This window comes from Cherax quadricarinatus, chromosome 57 (genome assembly GCF_038502225.1).
Source record: "Cherax quadricarinatus isolate ZL_2023a chromosome 57, ASM3850222v1, whole genome shotgun sequence".
NCBI classification, from domain to species: Eukaryota; Metazoa; Arthropoda; class Malacostraca; order Decapoda; family Parastacidae; genus Cherax; species Cherax quadricarinatus.
The window spans coordinates 7,464,393-7,482,797 of record NC_091348.1 but is presented as its reverse complement, the minus strand read 5'-3'; the positions used below and the strand labels follow the sequence as shown (position 1 = coordinate 7,482,797).

Below are 18,405 nucleotides of genomic sequence, written 5' to 3'. Positions count from 1 at the left end.
TTATTATAACCCACTTTTCACATCCAATCTTTATTTTACTCCACATAATCCTTGAATTAATACATTTATAGTCCCTCTTTTCCTGCCATATATATATATATATATATAAAATATATATATATATATATATAATATATATATATATATGCAATAAGATCACAGTAAACAGGTGATTTCAAAATATGCAAAACAACCACTCTGAAAGAATAGAGAAATTCCAAGCGCTTTCGTGACTACTCACATTATCAAGGAACTATGAAAGTGAAGCATCCAAGGAAGCTATATAAGGGGTCGGCCAGCACCTCACTATCAGATCCCACAACGGTTAAACACGTGACGCGCGGCGAGCCAACGCGCGTCACGTGTTTAACCGTTGTGGGATCTGATAGTGAGGTGCTGGCCGACCCCTTATATAGCTTCTTTGGATGCTTCACTTTCATAGTTCCTTGATAATGTGAGTAGTCACGAAATATATATATATATATATATATATATATATATATATATATATATATATATATATATATATATGTATATATATATATAATATATATATGTATTTATTTTATTTTATTATCACACTGGCCGATTCCCACCAAGGCAGGGTGGCCCGAAAAAGAAAAACTTTCACCATCATTCACTCCATCACTGTCTTGCCAGAAGGGTGCTTTACACTACAGTTTTTAAACTGCAACATTAACACCCCTCCTTCAGAGTGCAGGCACTGTACTTCCCATCTCCAGGACTCAAGTCCGGCCTGCCGGTTTCCCTGAATCCCTTCATAAATGTTACTTTGCTCACACTCCAACAGCACGTCAAGTATTAAAAACCATTTGTCTCCATTCACTCCTATCAAACACGCTCACGCATGCCTGCTGGAAGTCCAAGCCCCTCGCACACAAAACCTCCTTTACCCCCTCCCTCCAACCTTTTCTAGGCCGACCCCTACCCCGGCTTCCTTCCACTAGAGACTGATACACTCTTGAAGTCATTCTGTTTCGCTCCATTCTCTCTACATGTCTGAACCACCTCAACAACCCTTCCTCAGCCCTCTGGACAACAGTTTTGGTAATCCCGCACCTCCTCCTAACTTCCAAACTACGAATTCTCTGCATTATATTCACACCACACACTGCCCTCAGACATGACATCTCCACTGCCTCCAGCCTTCTCCTCGCTGCAACATTCATCACCCACGCTTCACACCCATATAAGAGCGTTGGTAAAACTATACTCTCATACATTCCCCTCTTTGCCTCCAAGGACAAAGTTCTTTGTCTCCACAGACTCCTAAGTGCACCACTCACTCTTTTTTCCTCATCAATTCTATGATTCACCTCATCTTTCATAGACCCATCCGCTGACACGTCCACTCCCAAATATCTGAATACGTTCACCTCCTCCATACTCTCTCCCTCCAATCTGATATTCAATCTTTCATCACCTAATCTTTTTGTTATCCTCATAACCTTACTCTTTCCTGTATTCACCTTTAATTTTCTTCTTTTGCACACCCTACCAAATTCATCCACCAATCTCTGCAACTTCTCTTCAGAATCTCCCAAGAGCACAGTGTCATCAGCAAAGAGCAGCTGTGACAACTCCCACTTTGTGTGTGATTCTTTATCTTTTAACTCCACGCCTCTTGCCAAGACCCTCGCATTTACTTCTCTTACAACCCCATCTATAAATATATTAAACAACCACGGTGACATCACACATCCTTGTCTAAGGCCTACTTTTACTGGGAAAAAATTTCCCTCTTTCCTACATACTCTAACTTGAGCCTCACTATCCTCGTAAAAACTCTTCACTGCTTTCAGTAACCTACCTCCTACACCATACACTTGCAACATCTGCCACATTGCCCCCCTATCCACCCTGTCATACGCCTTTTCCAAATCCATAAATGCCACAAAGACCTCTTTAGCCTTATCTAAATACTGTTCACTTATATGTTTCACTGTAAACACCTGGTCCACACACCCCCTACCTTTCCTAAAGCCTCCTTGTTCATCTGCTATCCTATTCTCTGTCTTACTCTTAATTCTTTCAATTATAACTCTACTATACACTTTACCAGGTATACTCAACAGACATATCCCCCTATAATTTTTGCACTCTCTTTTATCCCCTTTGCCTTTATACAAAGGAACTATGCATGCTCTCTGCCAATCCCTAGGTACCTTACCCTCTTCCATACATTTATTAAATAATTGCACCAACCACTCCAAAACTATATCCCCACCTGCTTTTAACATTTCTATCTTTATCCCATCAATCCCGGCTGCCTTACCCCCTTTCATTTTACCTACTGCCTCACGAACTTCCCCCACACTCACAACTGGCTCTTCCTCACTCCTACAAGATGTTATTCCTCCTTGCCCTATACACGAAATCACAGCTTCCCTATCTTCATCAACATTTAACAATTCCTCAAAATATTCCCTCCATCTTCCCAATACCTCTAACTCTCCATTTAATAACTCTCCTCTCCTATTTTTAACTGACAAATCCATTTATATATATATATATATATATATATATATAAATATATATATATATATATATATATATATATATATAGATATATAATATATATATATATATATATATACAGTGGACCCCCGCTTAACGATCACCTCCAAACGCGACCAATTATGTAAGTGTATTTATGTAAGTGCGTTTGTACGTGTATGTTTGGGAGTCTGAAATGGACTAATCTACTTCACAATATTCCTTATGGGAAAAAATTCGGTCAGTACTGGCACCTGAACATACTACTGGAATGAAAAAAGATCGTTAACCGGGGGTCCACTGTATATATATATATATATATATATATATATATATATATATATAATGTCGTGCCGAATATGTAAAACTGGTCAATTAACAAGAACTCGTTTAAAATTAAGTCCTTTCTAAAATTTTCTCTTATACGTTTGAAGATATATTTTTTTCATTAATGTTAGTGTAAAAATTTTTAATTTTGAAGTTCTGCCTATTCGGCACGACATATATATATATATATATATATATATATATATATATATATATATATATGTAAAACTGGTCAATTAGCAAGAACTCATTTAAAATTAAGTCCTCTCTAAAATTTTCTCTTATACGTTTAAAGATATATTTTTTTCATTAATGATAATGTATATATATATATATATATATATATATATATATATATATATATATATATATATATATATATATATATATATATTTATTATTATTATCACACCGGCCGATTCCCACCAAGGCAGGGTGGCCCGAAAAAGAAAAACTTTCACCATCATTCACTCCATCACTGTCTTGCCAGAAGGGTGCTTTACACTACAGTTTTTAAACTGCAACATTAACACCCCTCCTTCAGAGTGCAGGCACTGTACTTCCCATCTCCAGGACTCAAGTCCGGCCTGCCGGTTTCCCTGAATCCCTTCATAAATGTTACTTTGCTCACACTCCAACAGCACGTCAAGTATTAAAAACCATTTGTCTCCATTCACTCCTATCAAACACGCTCACGCATGCCTGCTGGAAGTCCAAGCCCCTCGCACACAAAACCTCCTTTACCCCCTCCCTCCAACCCTTCCTAGGCCGACCCCTACCCCGCCTTCCTTCCACTACAGACTGATACACTCTTGAAGTCATTCTGTTTCGCTCCATTCTCTCTACATGTCCGAACCACCTCAACAACCCTTCCTCAGCCCTCTGGACAACAGTTTGGTAATCCCGCACCTCCTCCTAACTTCCAAACTACGAATTCTCTGCATTATATTCACACCACACATTGCCCTCAGACATGACATCTCCACTGCCTCCAGCCTTCTCCTCGCTGCAACATTCATCACCCACGCTTCACACCCATATAAGAGCGTTGGTAAAACTATACTCTCATACATTCCCCTCTTTGCCTCCAAGGACAAAGTTCTTTGTCTCCACAGACTCCTAAGTGCACCACTCACTCTTTTTCCCTCATCAATTCTATGATTCACCTCATCTTTCATAGACCCATCCGCTGACACGTCCACTCCCAAATACACACACCCCTCTGGGTTTTCTTCTATTTTCTTACTAGTTCTTGTTCTTGTTTATTTCCTCTTACCTCCATGGGGAAGTGGAACAGAATTCTTCCTCCGTAAGCCATGCGTGTTGTACGAGGCGACTAAAATGCCGGGAGCAAGGGGCTAGTAACCCCTTCTCCTGTATAAATTACTAAATTTAAAAAGGGAAACTTTCATTTTTCTTTTTGGGCCACCCTGCCTTGGTGGGATATGGCCGGTGTGTTGAAAGAAGAAAGATCTATATTTTTTAGATTTGTTACATTTTTGCTCAATTTCAAGACAACTGCAAAAGGTGATGAGATAGGAAGAACATTTAATGGAAAATTAGAAGTTAAAAGTTAAATTATTACTATAAAGAATTCACTACCACAAAAAATCTATGGCAGTATGAAAAAGTTCTCCCTTATCTGTTGTAACCTTTTCCCTGTAAATAAGCCTGGACATGCCCCTGATGACTTGTTCATTAACTCCGAAGACTGATCCTAAAAGACAGAAGTGTGTCAGTGCAGCTGCCCAAGAACCAAAGACAGCAGTGTGTCAGTGCAGCTGCCCAAGAACCAAAGACAGCAGTGTGTCAGTGAAGCTGCCCAAGAACCAGAAACAGCAGTGTGTCAATGCAGCTGCCCAAGAACCAAAGATACCAGTGTGTCAGTGCAGTTGTCCAAGAACCAAAGACGGTAGTATGTCAGTGCAGCTTCCCAAAAACCAAAGCTCAAGCTTGATATCATCACTGAACTGAAGCTACTACATTCTTCAGCTCCTGCTTTTTTGTGAATGAGTTGAATGGTCATTTGCATCGTTGCTTTATGATAAGAGATTCATCATTTGTTCTACTGATGACTCAGTGGCAATGGCAATAAATATTTCTATCTCTGCAGCATCATTGCAAGCCTCATTGTCTCTCAAAATGACTGTATCCTGCCAGTATAACCGTTTTCCAGAAAAACTCCAACCTTCGGATCTTTACCTCTGCAGCAGTCCTGTCTCCAGTACCTTACACACTCATCTTAACCTTGCTCAAGATGTCTACTTATGAGTTTGCAGACCAACACATGGCAGAAATGAAGCCCATTTTTCAGAAGAGAAAATGAGCTTGTTGCAACACCTGTACTCAATATCATCTTCAATGCTTTTCCTGCCAGAGATTCTCCACTCTGCATGGCTCTGTCTTAAGCATAAACTCTACAGTGTGACTCTCATATAGGGACACTGCTTATGATGGGTAGTACAGTACTCCTACCCAGTGTCATGTGAACTATTTTCATCATGCAATCTTTCATATCCTGTCTGGGTTATCTTCGATAAATTCTTCCCCTGAAAGACCTTGGAAAGAGTAATTCTGCCAAGGCAATGTTAAAGGTTCCCTCTCTCAAACTGGCAAATTCTACCACATACTTCTGTCCTCCCTCAAGGCCTAGAAGTGATACACCTCCTCTGCTACTGCTTATCCTCTGTCATCATCAGACAATATGTTTATTTCCTTGCCCTCCTGCTCCCCTCTTGCACACACAAAAGCATCTTCTAGCTGCTTCCTTGAAGAGGACTTAGAGGTAGCAAGTACAGTATTTGCATTCTAAAGGATGCGTGGAGATACTGCAGTTCAGAATGTTATTTCAATTGTGATGTCCATGCAGTTATGATAAGACAGCTATTGAATGCATGATCATGAATGTGTTTCTTTGGGTCACCCTACCTTGGGTGTCAAGACCACCTCTACAGCTGCTGCTTTTTCTCCCCTCAGTCTCAGCCACTGGTATCACATCCTGCCAGTCTAACATGCAAAATTACACACCAAATTTTAAGGGGTTATTACCTGAATATTAATGTCTGCACCAATCCCTCTGACACGTGCCAAGACACGATTAACATTTCCATCAACAACACCAACAGCGCATCCCAAAGCAATGGAAGCTACTGCACTACCTGAGTAGCGACCTACGCCAGGCAGCTGATGAATAAGTGAATCACGATCATTTGGAAATTCACCATTCAGTTCCTTCACAATCTGAAAATACAAACAGTGTAATTCAGAAGTGATATTAATTTAATGCAAATTTTGCAAATCTATATACATTACTGTGTATGAACTTGAACAATAGTTCATACCAATATGGGTGCTCCTCGACTCACAATGGGGTTAGATTCCAATGAACCCACTGTAGGTTGAAAATATTGTAAGTCGAATATGAATATATAAATAAATAAGTAAATAAATAACTACTGTCACTAAGTATACAAATAATTACTGTAACTAACTAAATGCCAGTAGAAAGTATTGTACAGCTTATCGCTAGCCCAGGAACAGATCAAAATTCAAAGTTTGATGACTACTGAATGTGCATCACTATTGCGCCATTGTAAAGTCAAAATATTTTAAGTGAAACCATCATAAAGAGGAGCATCAGTAATAACATTTATATACACACTAGTACATACTAGTAAATACTTTGCAGCATCACTCAACTTCACTACACAGCTCAGTGCATCTTTGCTTCACAATATCATTGTTCTTCACTACATACCCTAAGTATTTATTTTTCACAGCATCATTCATCATCACTACTTAACCTTGCACATCTTTGCTTCACAGCATAACAAATCACATCTTTGCTTCACACCATCATTCATCATATCTTTGCATCACAGTACCATTCTTCTTCACTATTCAACCATGTGCATCTTTGCTAAACAGAGGTATACATTTTTGCTGCAGAGCTTTACTTTGAATGATCTATCATTTTTTGGGACCATATATTTTAAGAAAAGTAGGCACCTATTATATTCAATAACAAATCCTGAATGACATTTTATGTGAGTCAAGAAAACATATCTTGGGTTACCTTTCTCGCTTGGAATTCAATACAGCCTCTCCTCACTTAACGACGGAGTTCTGTTCCTACGACCACATCAGTAAACGAATTTGTCGCTAAGTGAGGAGCATACTATAATGGTAGTTTGTGTCAACCATCTTTGACATTGTTTTAATATCACCTTTGCACCATTTATAACATTTCTGGTATATTTTTAAATATTCATACAGTAGTGTACTGTATACAGTGGACCCCCGGTATTCGATATTAATCCGTTCCTGAGAGCTCATCGAATACCGAAAATATCAAAAAGCGAATCAATTTTCCCCATAAGAAATAATGGAAATCAAATTAATCCGTGCAAGACACCCAAAAGTACGAAAAAAAATATTTTACCACATGAAATATTAAGTTTAATGCAATAGAATAATTACAATAACAACAATAACAATAGAATAATAACAACAGAATAATTGACACTTACCTTTAATGAAGATATGGTGATGATTGATGGGATGGGAGGAGGGGAGAGTGTGGATGGTATTAGTGTTTAGAAGGGGAATCCCCTTCCATTAGGACTTGAGGTAGCAAGTCCTTTTCTGGGGTTACTTGCTCTGTACCACCCGTTCCTTTACGATTTGTCTAAAATGGGCCACAGCATTGTCATTGTAATAGTCACCAGCACGGCTTGCAATAGCTGTTAGGGTGATTTTCATCCATAAAGGTTTGCAGTTCAACCCACTATGCACACATTTCCTTAATTTTTGAAGTAGGCACAATGGATTCCACAACTGGCATAGGCTTCTCAGGGTTAGCCCCCAAACCCTTCAAAATCTTTCTTAATTTCCATACTAATTCTCACCCTTTTTATCACAGGGTTGGCACTAGAAGGTTTCTTGGGGCCCATGGTGACTTATTTTGCAGAAACAAACACCAAAAACAGTGATAATATGGAATGTACCAAATGTATCCTTAGATGCGCGCACACTGGCTGGCTTGTAAACACTGGCACACACGGGGCAGTTCAGGCCACATGTGGACACGTCTCGTACGAATCATATCGAATACCGGGTTTTCAATTGGATACTGAGGCAAAATTTTTGCGTTAAAATGCATTGAATACCGGATTTATCGAATACCGATGCCATCGAATACCGGGGGTCCACTGTACTGTATTAAACAGAATAGAGGAAATCAGCTCTAATATACATTATTTAGGTATGCATACTGGTCAGAGAGCCCAGCCTAAGTTCAAGTCATCAGTAAACGAGTACATCGCTAAGAGAGGAGAGGCTGTATCGACACAAACACATCTTTTGAGTTTATACTTTTTCCGGGTTAGGGATGGGAGGTTTATCACAGCTTTCAATGTTCTTAAGGTCAAAGGGAATGGCCATGTAAAATTGTTTAAGGTTGACTGCAAAGGATTCTGCATTTATATGACAGACGTACTAACAAACCATAAAGCAAAAATAAATGGCCAATGGCCAATGTGCCAGTCCAGAATCATTAATTATTTAAAAAGCCAGAAGTTAATATATTAAGGTAAGGAAATAAGAGGAAAGAGATATTGAAAAGAGAATGGTGGACATGAGCAACTTGGAACAAAATCTTTTCTATTACACCCAGTTGTGAGAATAGAACACATTTTTATTGTCAGAGTACAGTAAACCCTTAATATAATGATGGATAGAGATTGTTTTGCTGTGAAAGTAGCAATAATGAAAAACTGTGTTCCGTATTTTTAAAGCTAGTAATAGAGAAGTATGTTATATCAAGAATTTACTTTAATTGTTTAGTTTACTGAACTGTGATGAATACAGAAATTTTCAAAGTCATGTTCCAGAATTCTTTATGTTCAAGAACATGTTCAGACTAATGGTGTGAGGATGGCAATTTTTTTTTTTTTTTTCTTGTGAAAACTTTTACTTAAGGCAGAGCAGGCCTAAAAAGCAAACAAACACAATAAATGTAAATGCTAACCTTCACTGCGCCTTCATGAAGTCTTCGTGCCCGGGAGTAGTAGCCTAAACCAGCCCAGATCTGGTTTACCTCCTCTAAGGTAGCACTGGCCAAATCTTCCACTGTTGGCCATTTTTTCATCCATGTGTCAAAATATCCGATGACTGTGCTAACTTGAGTCTGCTGCAGCATTATCTCCGATACCAAAACTAAAAGGAATATATTCTCCAGTAAACAGGAAAACAAGCAGCATTGGGACCCATAACAACATTTGTGCATTTGCAGTATAGTAAAAACATCCTATATAATGTACAAGGAAACAATTACTGACAAAAAATTGTCAGTGTCATTGTGTTAATGAGGCATTATGTCGGCTTGAAACAATGTCCATCACATGAAACCCCTCACATGTAACACTGCACCATGATAGTACACAATGAAAGGAGTATGTATTATTATTTTTTAATCCATCAGTTGTGATAGACCCCTCCACTGTCCAAAATCACATTTAACATAAAACACATTCGCTCTCGGGTCTGGTGTGGTAAAGATTAGTATGCGCCAAGGATTGGTACTGGAATTGGTGGGTATTGGCTAATTTTGGTGGAATTGGCATCAGCCTAAAATTGAGCTATTGGTATCAGTAGCTATCAGCTAAATTTAATGGTATCAGTACTGGTGTAAAAGTGCGCATTGGTATCGGAAAAATTTTTCATAACATTCCATTCCTAGAGATTAGTTCATATATTCTTCATGTCAGTTAATGAAAGCCAAAACATCACACTATCTTGAAGGTAAACACATGTAAATAAGGCATCATGACAGTATATGAAGGACCTGTAAACTAATCTCTATCCTAGAACCTAAGTGTGGATAAGCACTGAATCCTATAAGATTGGATTTGGGGCAAAAGTGCAATCCATCACTACCAATGTATTAATTCATAATCCCCAGTTCAATATTTATGTGGCATCAAGGTGGAGGTGTAGAGGTGTGGTGTTGCCACCTAGTGGACCATGGTTCAAGACCACATGATGCCTTTTCCAAGATGTCAGAACTGAATCCATATATCCATCGAAGTATATTTTACAAACTGCTCCACTATTGTACAATTATGAATGAATAAAAGTGCCAGAGAAACCCAGAATGACATAACTAATCTGAATAAAGGAAATTCCCTGTTATTTGCAGGTAATGAACAATAAATGCAAGCATGTTAGATGTATTTTGGTTACATTAGTTAAACATTACAAAAAACAGATTTAATATAGCAAATTTAAGCAGTTTGAATTTAAATTCAGCAAAGGTAATACTGCATATTAAACCTATAATAAAATTTAACTAATACACTGTAAGATTTTTTTAAAATCAACCACAGTTTATGGGGTAACAGGAAAATTTAAATATTGTATACACAGTAAGTACATTGCTTACAAAATGTATGTAAATCATGTTCAAAAGTCACTATTTATAATGAAGCTATGCAAATGAAACAGCTTAAAATCGATATTTTAATATATTTAAAAAGAGTCAAATTACAGTTTCGTTAAAGGACACAAGTGCATCTAATGTGACATTTTATTGTGGTAACGTTTCGCTCTCCAGAAGCTTTGTCAAGCTGGCTTGACAAAGCTCCTGGAGAGCTAAATGTTGCCACAATAAAATGTCACATTAGTTGCATCGGTGTCCTTTTGCTTAACACAGCTGAACCCTGAAATTTGTGTCTTTTTTTTTTAGCAAACAACATGATTAGATATTACAAAGTTTTTAGTGAAAATTATTTCATGATAAACAGAGTTTTCTCACAGAGCCCATTTTTTTTTATTACTGCATGACCCTTAAAATGAAAACTTGTTATGAAGGACTTCATTCAAAATATACCCTTGATATACCTTTGAAGGATTTCAAGAGTTTTCTTACTCTTGTAGCCTGGCCCGGAGCCAGGATTATCCGGTGTTTGCCAGATCTACCAGGCTGTTACTGCTGGAAGCCTGCTAGTCCACATATCCATCACAGCCTGGTTGATCTGGCACTTGGAGGAGGTACATGCCCAATTTCCTCTTGAAAACTTCTACACTTGTTCCAGCAGTGTTTCTGATATCTTGTGGTATTGTGTTAAACAATCTGGGATATTGATACAATGTTTTTTTATTGTGCCCACGACAACCCTGTTTTTCACTGGACTTATTTTATATATTACTGAACCCTTGTTTTTCATTGGGGTTTATTTTGCATATTCTTCTTGTTATAGCAGTGTGGAGTTTTGGGATCAGGTCCTCAATCACCATGTGCGAGTTTTTCCAGAAACGAGCAGTCGTTCAGCTGATTTTTTGCTTCCAGACGCAAGCGAAATTTCCAGATGTGAGCAGGCCTCAAGGGAGGTTGCTTCATGCTGGTGAGGGGCTCTTCCTCTTGATCTAGGGAACTGGATCTCAGTTGTTTGCTGGACTATCTTATTGAAACTTGGGCAATGTATGATGGAAAGATGCTTCTTAATGTACACCAAAAATGAAAGAAATCGGACCATAAACAACAGAGTTCACTTCTTAGCCATTAGCCGCCCCTTAGCAGTATTTTCGTATGGTTTTTATGGTTATATTCTCGTTTTTTGTTCTCATTTGATAGAATGGAAGATATATTACAGAAGTAGATATGATTTTGATTGGTTTCATGATGAAAAGTACCTTGAAACTGAGCTCAAAGCAGCAGAAATGTTCGATTCTTTGGCGATGTTCAAGAGTAAACAAATGACGTAACTGTCCATTCCAATATGCAGTAATGAATGGGTTGACATTATTTATACAATTATTACAATAATGCAGTAGTATGCATAACAGTAAATCTATGTTTTGTGTGAATAAAAATTACAAATTATTTACATTGTAATAATAATAATAATAATAATAATAATAATAATAATAATAATAATAATAATAATAATAATAATAATAATGAGTGTAAAACGAAAGCCTGTAATTGTTTTACAAGATGGTAGGATTGCTGGTGTCTTTTTTCTGTCTCATAAACATGCAAGATTTCAGGTACGTCTTGTTACTTATACTTACACTTAGGTCACACTGCACATACATGTACACATTAATATGTACACACTCATCTGAGTTTTCTTTGATTTTATCTTAATAGTTCTTGTTCTTATTGCTTTTCCTTTTATATCCATGGGAAAGTGGAATAAGAATACTTCCTCAGTAAGCACATACATATACGTGTTGTAAAAGTCAACTAAAATGCCGGGAACAATGGGCTAGTAACCCCTTTTCCTGTATAGCCAACTAAAAAGAAAAAGAAAACCATCAAAGTGGGATGTTTGAATGTGCATTGATGTTGTGCGAATGATAAGAGAGATGATTGTGGATGTTATGAATGAGAAACTAGATGTCCTGGCTTTAAGTGAAACATAGCTGAAGGGGGTGGGAGAGTTTCAGTGGGGAAAATAAATGGGATTAGGTCAGGGGTTTCAAACAGAGTTACAGCTAAAGAAGGAGTAGCAATAATGTTGAAGAATAAGTTATGGCAGGAAAAAAGGGAATATAAATGTATAAATTCAAGGATTATGTGGAGTAAAATAAGAGTTGGATGTGAAAAGTGGGTTATAGTAAGCATTTATGCACCTGGAGAGGAGAAAAGTGTAGAGAGAGATTGATTTTGGGAAATGTTGAGTGAGTGCATGGGGAGTTTTGAACCAAGTGTGAGAGTACTTGTGGTTGAGGATTTCAATGCTAAAGTGGGTAAAAATGTTGTGGAGGGAGTAGTAGGTAAATTTGGGGTGCCAGGGGTAAATGAGAAAGGGGAGCCTTTAATTGAGCTATGCGTAGAAAGAGGTTTGGTAATAAGTAATACATATTTTATGAAAAAGAGGATAAGTATACAAGATATGATATAGCACTAAATGAGAGTAGTTTGTTAGATTATGTATTGGTGGATAACAGGTTGATGGGTAGGCTTCAGGATGTACATGTTTATAGAGGGGCAACTGATATACTGGATCATTATTTAGTTGTAGCTACAGTTAGAGTAAGAGGTAGATGGGACAAGAGGGAAATGGAAACAACAAGAGAGAGGTGAAAGTGTATACTAAGGGAGGAGGAAGTTAGGGTGAGATATAAGCAACTACTGGCAGAAAGGTGGGCTAGCAGTATTAGAATGTGAGGCAGAAGTCTGTGGCTACAGGAGGGTGGGTGCAGGAGGAAAGAGGAGTGATTGGTGGAATGATGAAATAAAGGGTGTGATAAAAGAGAAAAAGGTAGCTTATGAGAGGTTTTTACAAAACAGAAGTGTTATAAGAAGAGCAGAGTATATGGAGAGTAAAAGAAAGGTGAGAGTGGTGAAAGAGTGCAAAAGGAGAGCAGATGACAGAGTGGGAGAGGCATTGTCAAGAAATTTCAATGAAAACCAGAAAAAAATTTGGAGTGTGATAAACAAGTTAAGAAAGCCTAGGGAAAAAATGGATTTGTAAGTTAAAAACAGAGTAGGGGAGTTAATAGATGGGGAGCTGGAGGTATTGGGTAGAAGGCGGGAATATTTTGAGGAACTTTTAAATATTAATGAAGAAAGGGAAGCAGTCATTTCATGTACTGGCCAGGGAGGCATAACATCTTTTAGGAGTGAACAAGAGCAGGATGTGAATGTGGGGGAGGTGCAAGAGGAATTATGTAGAATGAAAGGGGGTAAAGCAGCAGGAACTGACAGGATCATGACAGAAATGTTAAAAGCAGGGGGGTATAAAGTGTTGGAGTGGTTGGTATTTTAGTTTAATAAATGTATAGAAGAGGGGAAGGTACCTAGGGATTGGCAGAGAGCATGTATAGTCCCTTTATATAAAGGGAAGGGGGACAAAAGAGATTGTAAAAATTATAGAGGAATAAGTTTACTGAGTATACCAGGAAAAATGTACAGTAGGGTTATTACTGAAAGAATTAGAGGTAAGACAGAAAATAGGACTGCGGATAAGCAAGGCGGCTTCAGAGTGGGTAGGGGATGTGTAGATCAAGTGTTTACATTGAAGCATATATGTGAACAGTATTTAGATAAAAGTAGGGAAGTTTTTATTGCATTTATGGATTTAGAAAAGGCATATGATAGAGTGGATAGAGGAGCAATGTGGCAGATGTTGCAAGTAAATGAAATAGGTGGTAAGTTACTAAATGCTGTAAAGAGTTTTTATGAGGATAGTGAGGCTCAGGTTAGGGTGTGTAGAAGAGAGGGAGACTACTTCCCGGTAAAAGTAGGTCTTAGACAGGGATGTGTTTTGTCACCATGGTTGTTTAATATATTTATAGATGGGGTTGTAAAAGAAGTAAATGCTAGGGTGTTCTGGAGAGGGGTGGGATTATATTATGGGGAATCAAATTCAAAATGGGAATTAACACAGTTACTTTTTGCTGATGATACTGTGCTTATGGGAGATTCTAAAGAAAAATTGCAAAGGTTAGTGGATGAGTTTGGGAAGGTGTGTAAAGGTAGAAAGTTGAAAGTGAACATAGAAAAGAGTAAGGTGATGAGGGTATCAAATGATTTAGATAAAGAAAAATTGGATATCAAATTGGGGAGGAGGAGTATGGAAGAAGTGAATGTTTTCAGATACTTGGGAGTTGACGTGTCGGCGGATGGATTTATGAAGGATGAGGTTAATCATAGAATTGATGAGGGAAAAAAGGTGAGTGGTGCATTGAGGTATATGTGGAGTCAAAAAACGTTATCTATGGAGGCAAAGAAGGGAATGTATGAAAGTATAGTAGTACCAACACTCTTATATGGGTGTGAAGCTTGGGTGGTAAATGCAGCAGCGAGGAGACGGTTGGAGGCAGTGGAGATGTCCTGTCTAAGGGCAATGTGTGGTGTAAATATTATGCAGAAAATTCGGAGTGTGGAAATTAGGAAAAGGTGTGGAGTTAATAAAAGTATTAGTCAGAGGGCAGAAGAGGGGTTGTTGAGGTGGTTTGGTCATTTAGAGAGAATGGATCAAAGTAGAATGACATAGAAAGCATATAAATCTATAGGGGAAGGAAGGCGAGGTAGGGGTCATCCTCGAAAGGGTTGGAGGGGGTAAAGGAGGTTTTGTGGGCAAGGGGCTTGGACTTCCAGCAAGTGTGCATAAGCGTGTTAAATAGGAGTGAATGGAGACGAATGGTTTTTGGGACCTGGTGAGCTGTTGGAGTGTGAGCAGGGTAATATTTAGTGAAGGGATTCAGGGAAACCGGTTATTTTTATATAGCCGGACGTGAGTCCTGGAAATGGGAAGTACAATGCCTGCACTTTAAAGGAGGGGTTTGGGATATTGGTAATTTGGTGGGATGTGTAATAGGACGTTTTATATATATAATTGGGGCCCAGATATTGTATTTAATTCAGGTCATTTTTTATATTGTATCTTTATATATGCTTCTAAACTGTTGTATCTGGGTGCCTCTGAAAAAACAGTGATTATGTATAAGTGAGGTGAAAGTGTTGAATGATGATGAAAGTATTTTTGTTTTGAGGATTTTCTTTCTTTTTGGGTCACCCTGCCTAGGTGGGAGACGGCCGACTTCTTGAAAAAAAATAATAATAGTATAATAATAATAATATAACACATATAATAATAATAATACATGTATAATAATAATGCACTATATAATAATAATTATAATAATAGATGGCTTCAAAAGGCCCTCACTAGATGGCAGTGATTACCACAACAATACGGGAGCGGTTGTGGCCGCCTCCACTTGTCACATAATGACATTTTTTATTCATTCTAGAGTATATATCAGGTTTCTATGTTATTTATATTATTTGTTATGTCATATTAGATGAATTGTCGTAGATAAATAAGCTATATAGGTGATATTATCAAAATGCTGAAGTATTTTGTTGTGCCCCCTGAGAGCTGGGAATGGATTAATTGCATTTCAATTAATTTAAATGGTGAAAATTGACTCTGCAAACGAGCAAATCCAGATGCGAGCAAGGTCCACTGTAGATATTATCATGTCTCTCTCTTTTCCTCCAGCAAGTACATATTTAGGACTTTCAGACATTCCCAGTACAGCCTTTTATGATGTGTGGCATTTGGGCTACTGGTCAAAAATTTTTAGCTAGTGCTCTACTGCTTCCTTTATACACCAGTGGGATTTCTTATGCCTAAATCAGTTTTCTTTCTGGTTATTTTCTATTATGGATCTCAATACAATATAATGCAGAGTAGGACAATATTTAAAGATAAATATCCAAAAAGTGTGGGATTTTTCTGAAACTGAGTTTTATGTACATACTAAACAGAAAATAGAAAAAATTTCAATGTCACAAAAATGCAGATTTTTGTACCATATTATCTGCAGCTTCAAAATTATGGGGTTTCCAGGAACCTAACCCTCATGAATTCTAAGGCTAAAATGTATTTTCAATAAATATAACTGCATTAAATATCACTGCAGAATTAATAGAGTATATAGTTTATAAAGTACCCAACAGACTTGAATGAATGTTTTAAATGGGACTTTTTAGATTTAGATTTTGTTGCCTAAGTTGCTAGCTTATAGTTTATTGCACACTCTATATCCGTACTGTTGACAGTAGTGTAAGAGCATATTGATACACAAAAGGCCTAGGAACTAGGCCCCAAAAGGGTTAACAGGAGTACATCTAGATTTAAATCTACAATTGTTTTATCTGATGTAAGAGAATTTAGGAAACTAAATATGTCTGGTATCTTATTTTTATTATTAAGATACCATGACGTATCACATAGGTTATACTACCTCTATATTCCTCAATAAATGGACAATTAAGCACATAGTGTTCAAGAAAGTGACCATAAAACTGACCACACACTTTTGCATTTTAGTTTGATCATCATTATTGTGTCTCCCAAACTGCCAGAAGTACTTGTAACCAAGCCTAAGCCTGGCTACAACAACATACATCAATCTGTTCACATTGCAAGTTGCTCTGCAGACAAGCTTATCTATATTCATGTTATAGTGAATGATAGATTTACTCAGGCTTCTAGCTGCATCCCTGTGATATGCACTTTCATTACATACTTCCCTCCTAATATTATTCCTAATGCAAGACAGACATGTATTCATTAATTTTTTACAGATTTCTGAGTACGTATCTATAATTGACTTATCCAAAGAGCATACTATTAAAATCATCATGTGAGTTAGGTGCTCTCAGTGAAGACATAGAATCAGTAATAATCAAAGAGTCAAGCTTAGTGTTATAAGTTAACTTTAGTTTCTAGTGATGAAAATGCACAGATTTAGCACTGCAAGTAGGCTCCTGCTTAGACCCATAAGTGTATATAGTTTACAATAAATGTATAGTGATCTAAGGAAGGGCTTGCTAGAGATGAGCTTCTTGGGAGAGACTTTCAGATATTTGATATTAGATGAATACAGCTTCCATGGAGGTGTGAAGTGCTCTTGTTATCTATAACGATACAGTTTGTGCAGGTTATATAAATTACCAGAAAAATAATTGCATGTTCACACATCCCATTTAGATCTGTGTTTATTAGATTGGAGTGAGTGAATACAAATGATTTTATTGACATGATGTGCTGATAGTGTGTGAACATGGTAACATTTATGAAGAAATTCAGGAAAACTGGTTAGCCATGCTTCAGTCCTAGAGATGGGAAGAGCAATGCCTGCACTCTACACCTGAGGTGAAGATGCTGCAGTTTGGAGGCCCATCAATGTCAACACTCTTCTGGCAAGGCAGTGATTGCATGAATGATGCTGAATGTGTTTCCCACCCCCTTTCCTTTTTTTTTTTTTTTTTTTTTTGGTCACCCTACCTTGGTGGGAGACAGACTGTGCAGTACAGTATTTTAAAAAAGCAAACAGCATACTTGCCTGCATATGCTCTCTTACTGCGGTCAGGCTCAATGGCAGCAATTGACCGCCATGGTAACACACGGTGATTGGCATCATACCACTTTAAAAGTCTCTCTCGTACTTCCACCACATCAATTTCTGTGAACTGGTGTAAGCTACCTATTAGAGGTAAAGATGCTTTTTTGATGCTCTTCACCATAGCTGAAATGACAACACATAACACAGTAAATAAATCTTTATCCAATGACTGGTTATTCTCCTCCTGTCATCATCTGGCAGTCTTGTTCAACAAGGCGCCTTAACGATAATATAAAGAAGTAACGTTAAAAACAAAGGGACAATCAAATAATTATGAAATCATTTCAGTACTGTTTAAAATCCAGTGCACCTCATCCCCGAAGGAGCAAGATAATTGATAATCTCCTGAATTAGAAAAAACCTGGTGGAAGCACTGATGTCCATACAGGGGTGAAAGATAGGGAGGAAACAGGAAAAATAAATGCACCAGCAGCGAATGCAGCTACAATAAATCCTAACAAACAGAATTACAATCTAAGTAAATACTATGCCTTGGGTATCTGCAGGCATGGTATATCTGGTAAAACAGGTGGGACATGCACCTTTGACCATCCCAAAAAAGCACCCACATGACAACAGGAGAGTGCAACTTCCCCTCCTGTAACTTATTTGACCCAGAAATGTGTCACTCAT

General features: G+C 37.7%; 1 protein-coding gene across 6 annotated transcripts in view; it reads right to left on the bottom strand.

Annotated features, from left to right (window-relative positions):
• LOC128693383 (adenine DNA glycosylase-like) overlaps nt 1-18,405 on the bottom strand; it is an 85,886-nt gene that overhangs the window by 46,133 nt on the left and 21,348 nt on the right. For 5 of the 6 annotated variants that reach the window (XM_070097324.1, XM_070097325.1, XM_070097327.1 and 2 more), the window contains exons 2-4: nt 17,713-17,895; nt 8,873-9,060; nt 5,893-6,084 (exon numbers count right to left, since the gene is read on the bottom strand). In XM_070097324.1, coding sequence (XP_069953425.1) covers nt 5,893-6,084; nt 8,873-9,060; nt 17,713-17,893 — 561 coding nt within the window. In that variant the 5' untranslated portion in view covers nt 17,894-17,895. Of the gene's footprint in view, nt 1-5,892; nt 6,085-8,872; nt 9,061-11,535; nt 11,633-17,712; nt 17,896-18,405 lie in introns of those variants that run through there. The other variant, XM_070097329.1, reaches the window with a different exon arrangement.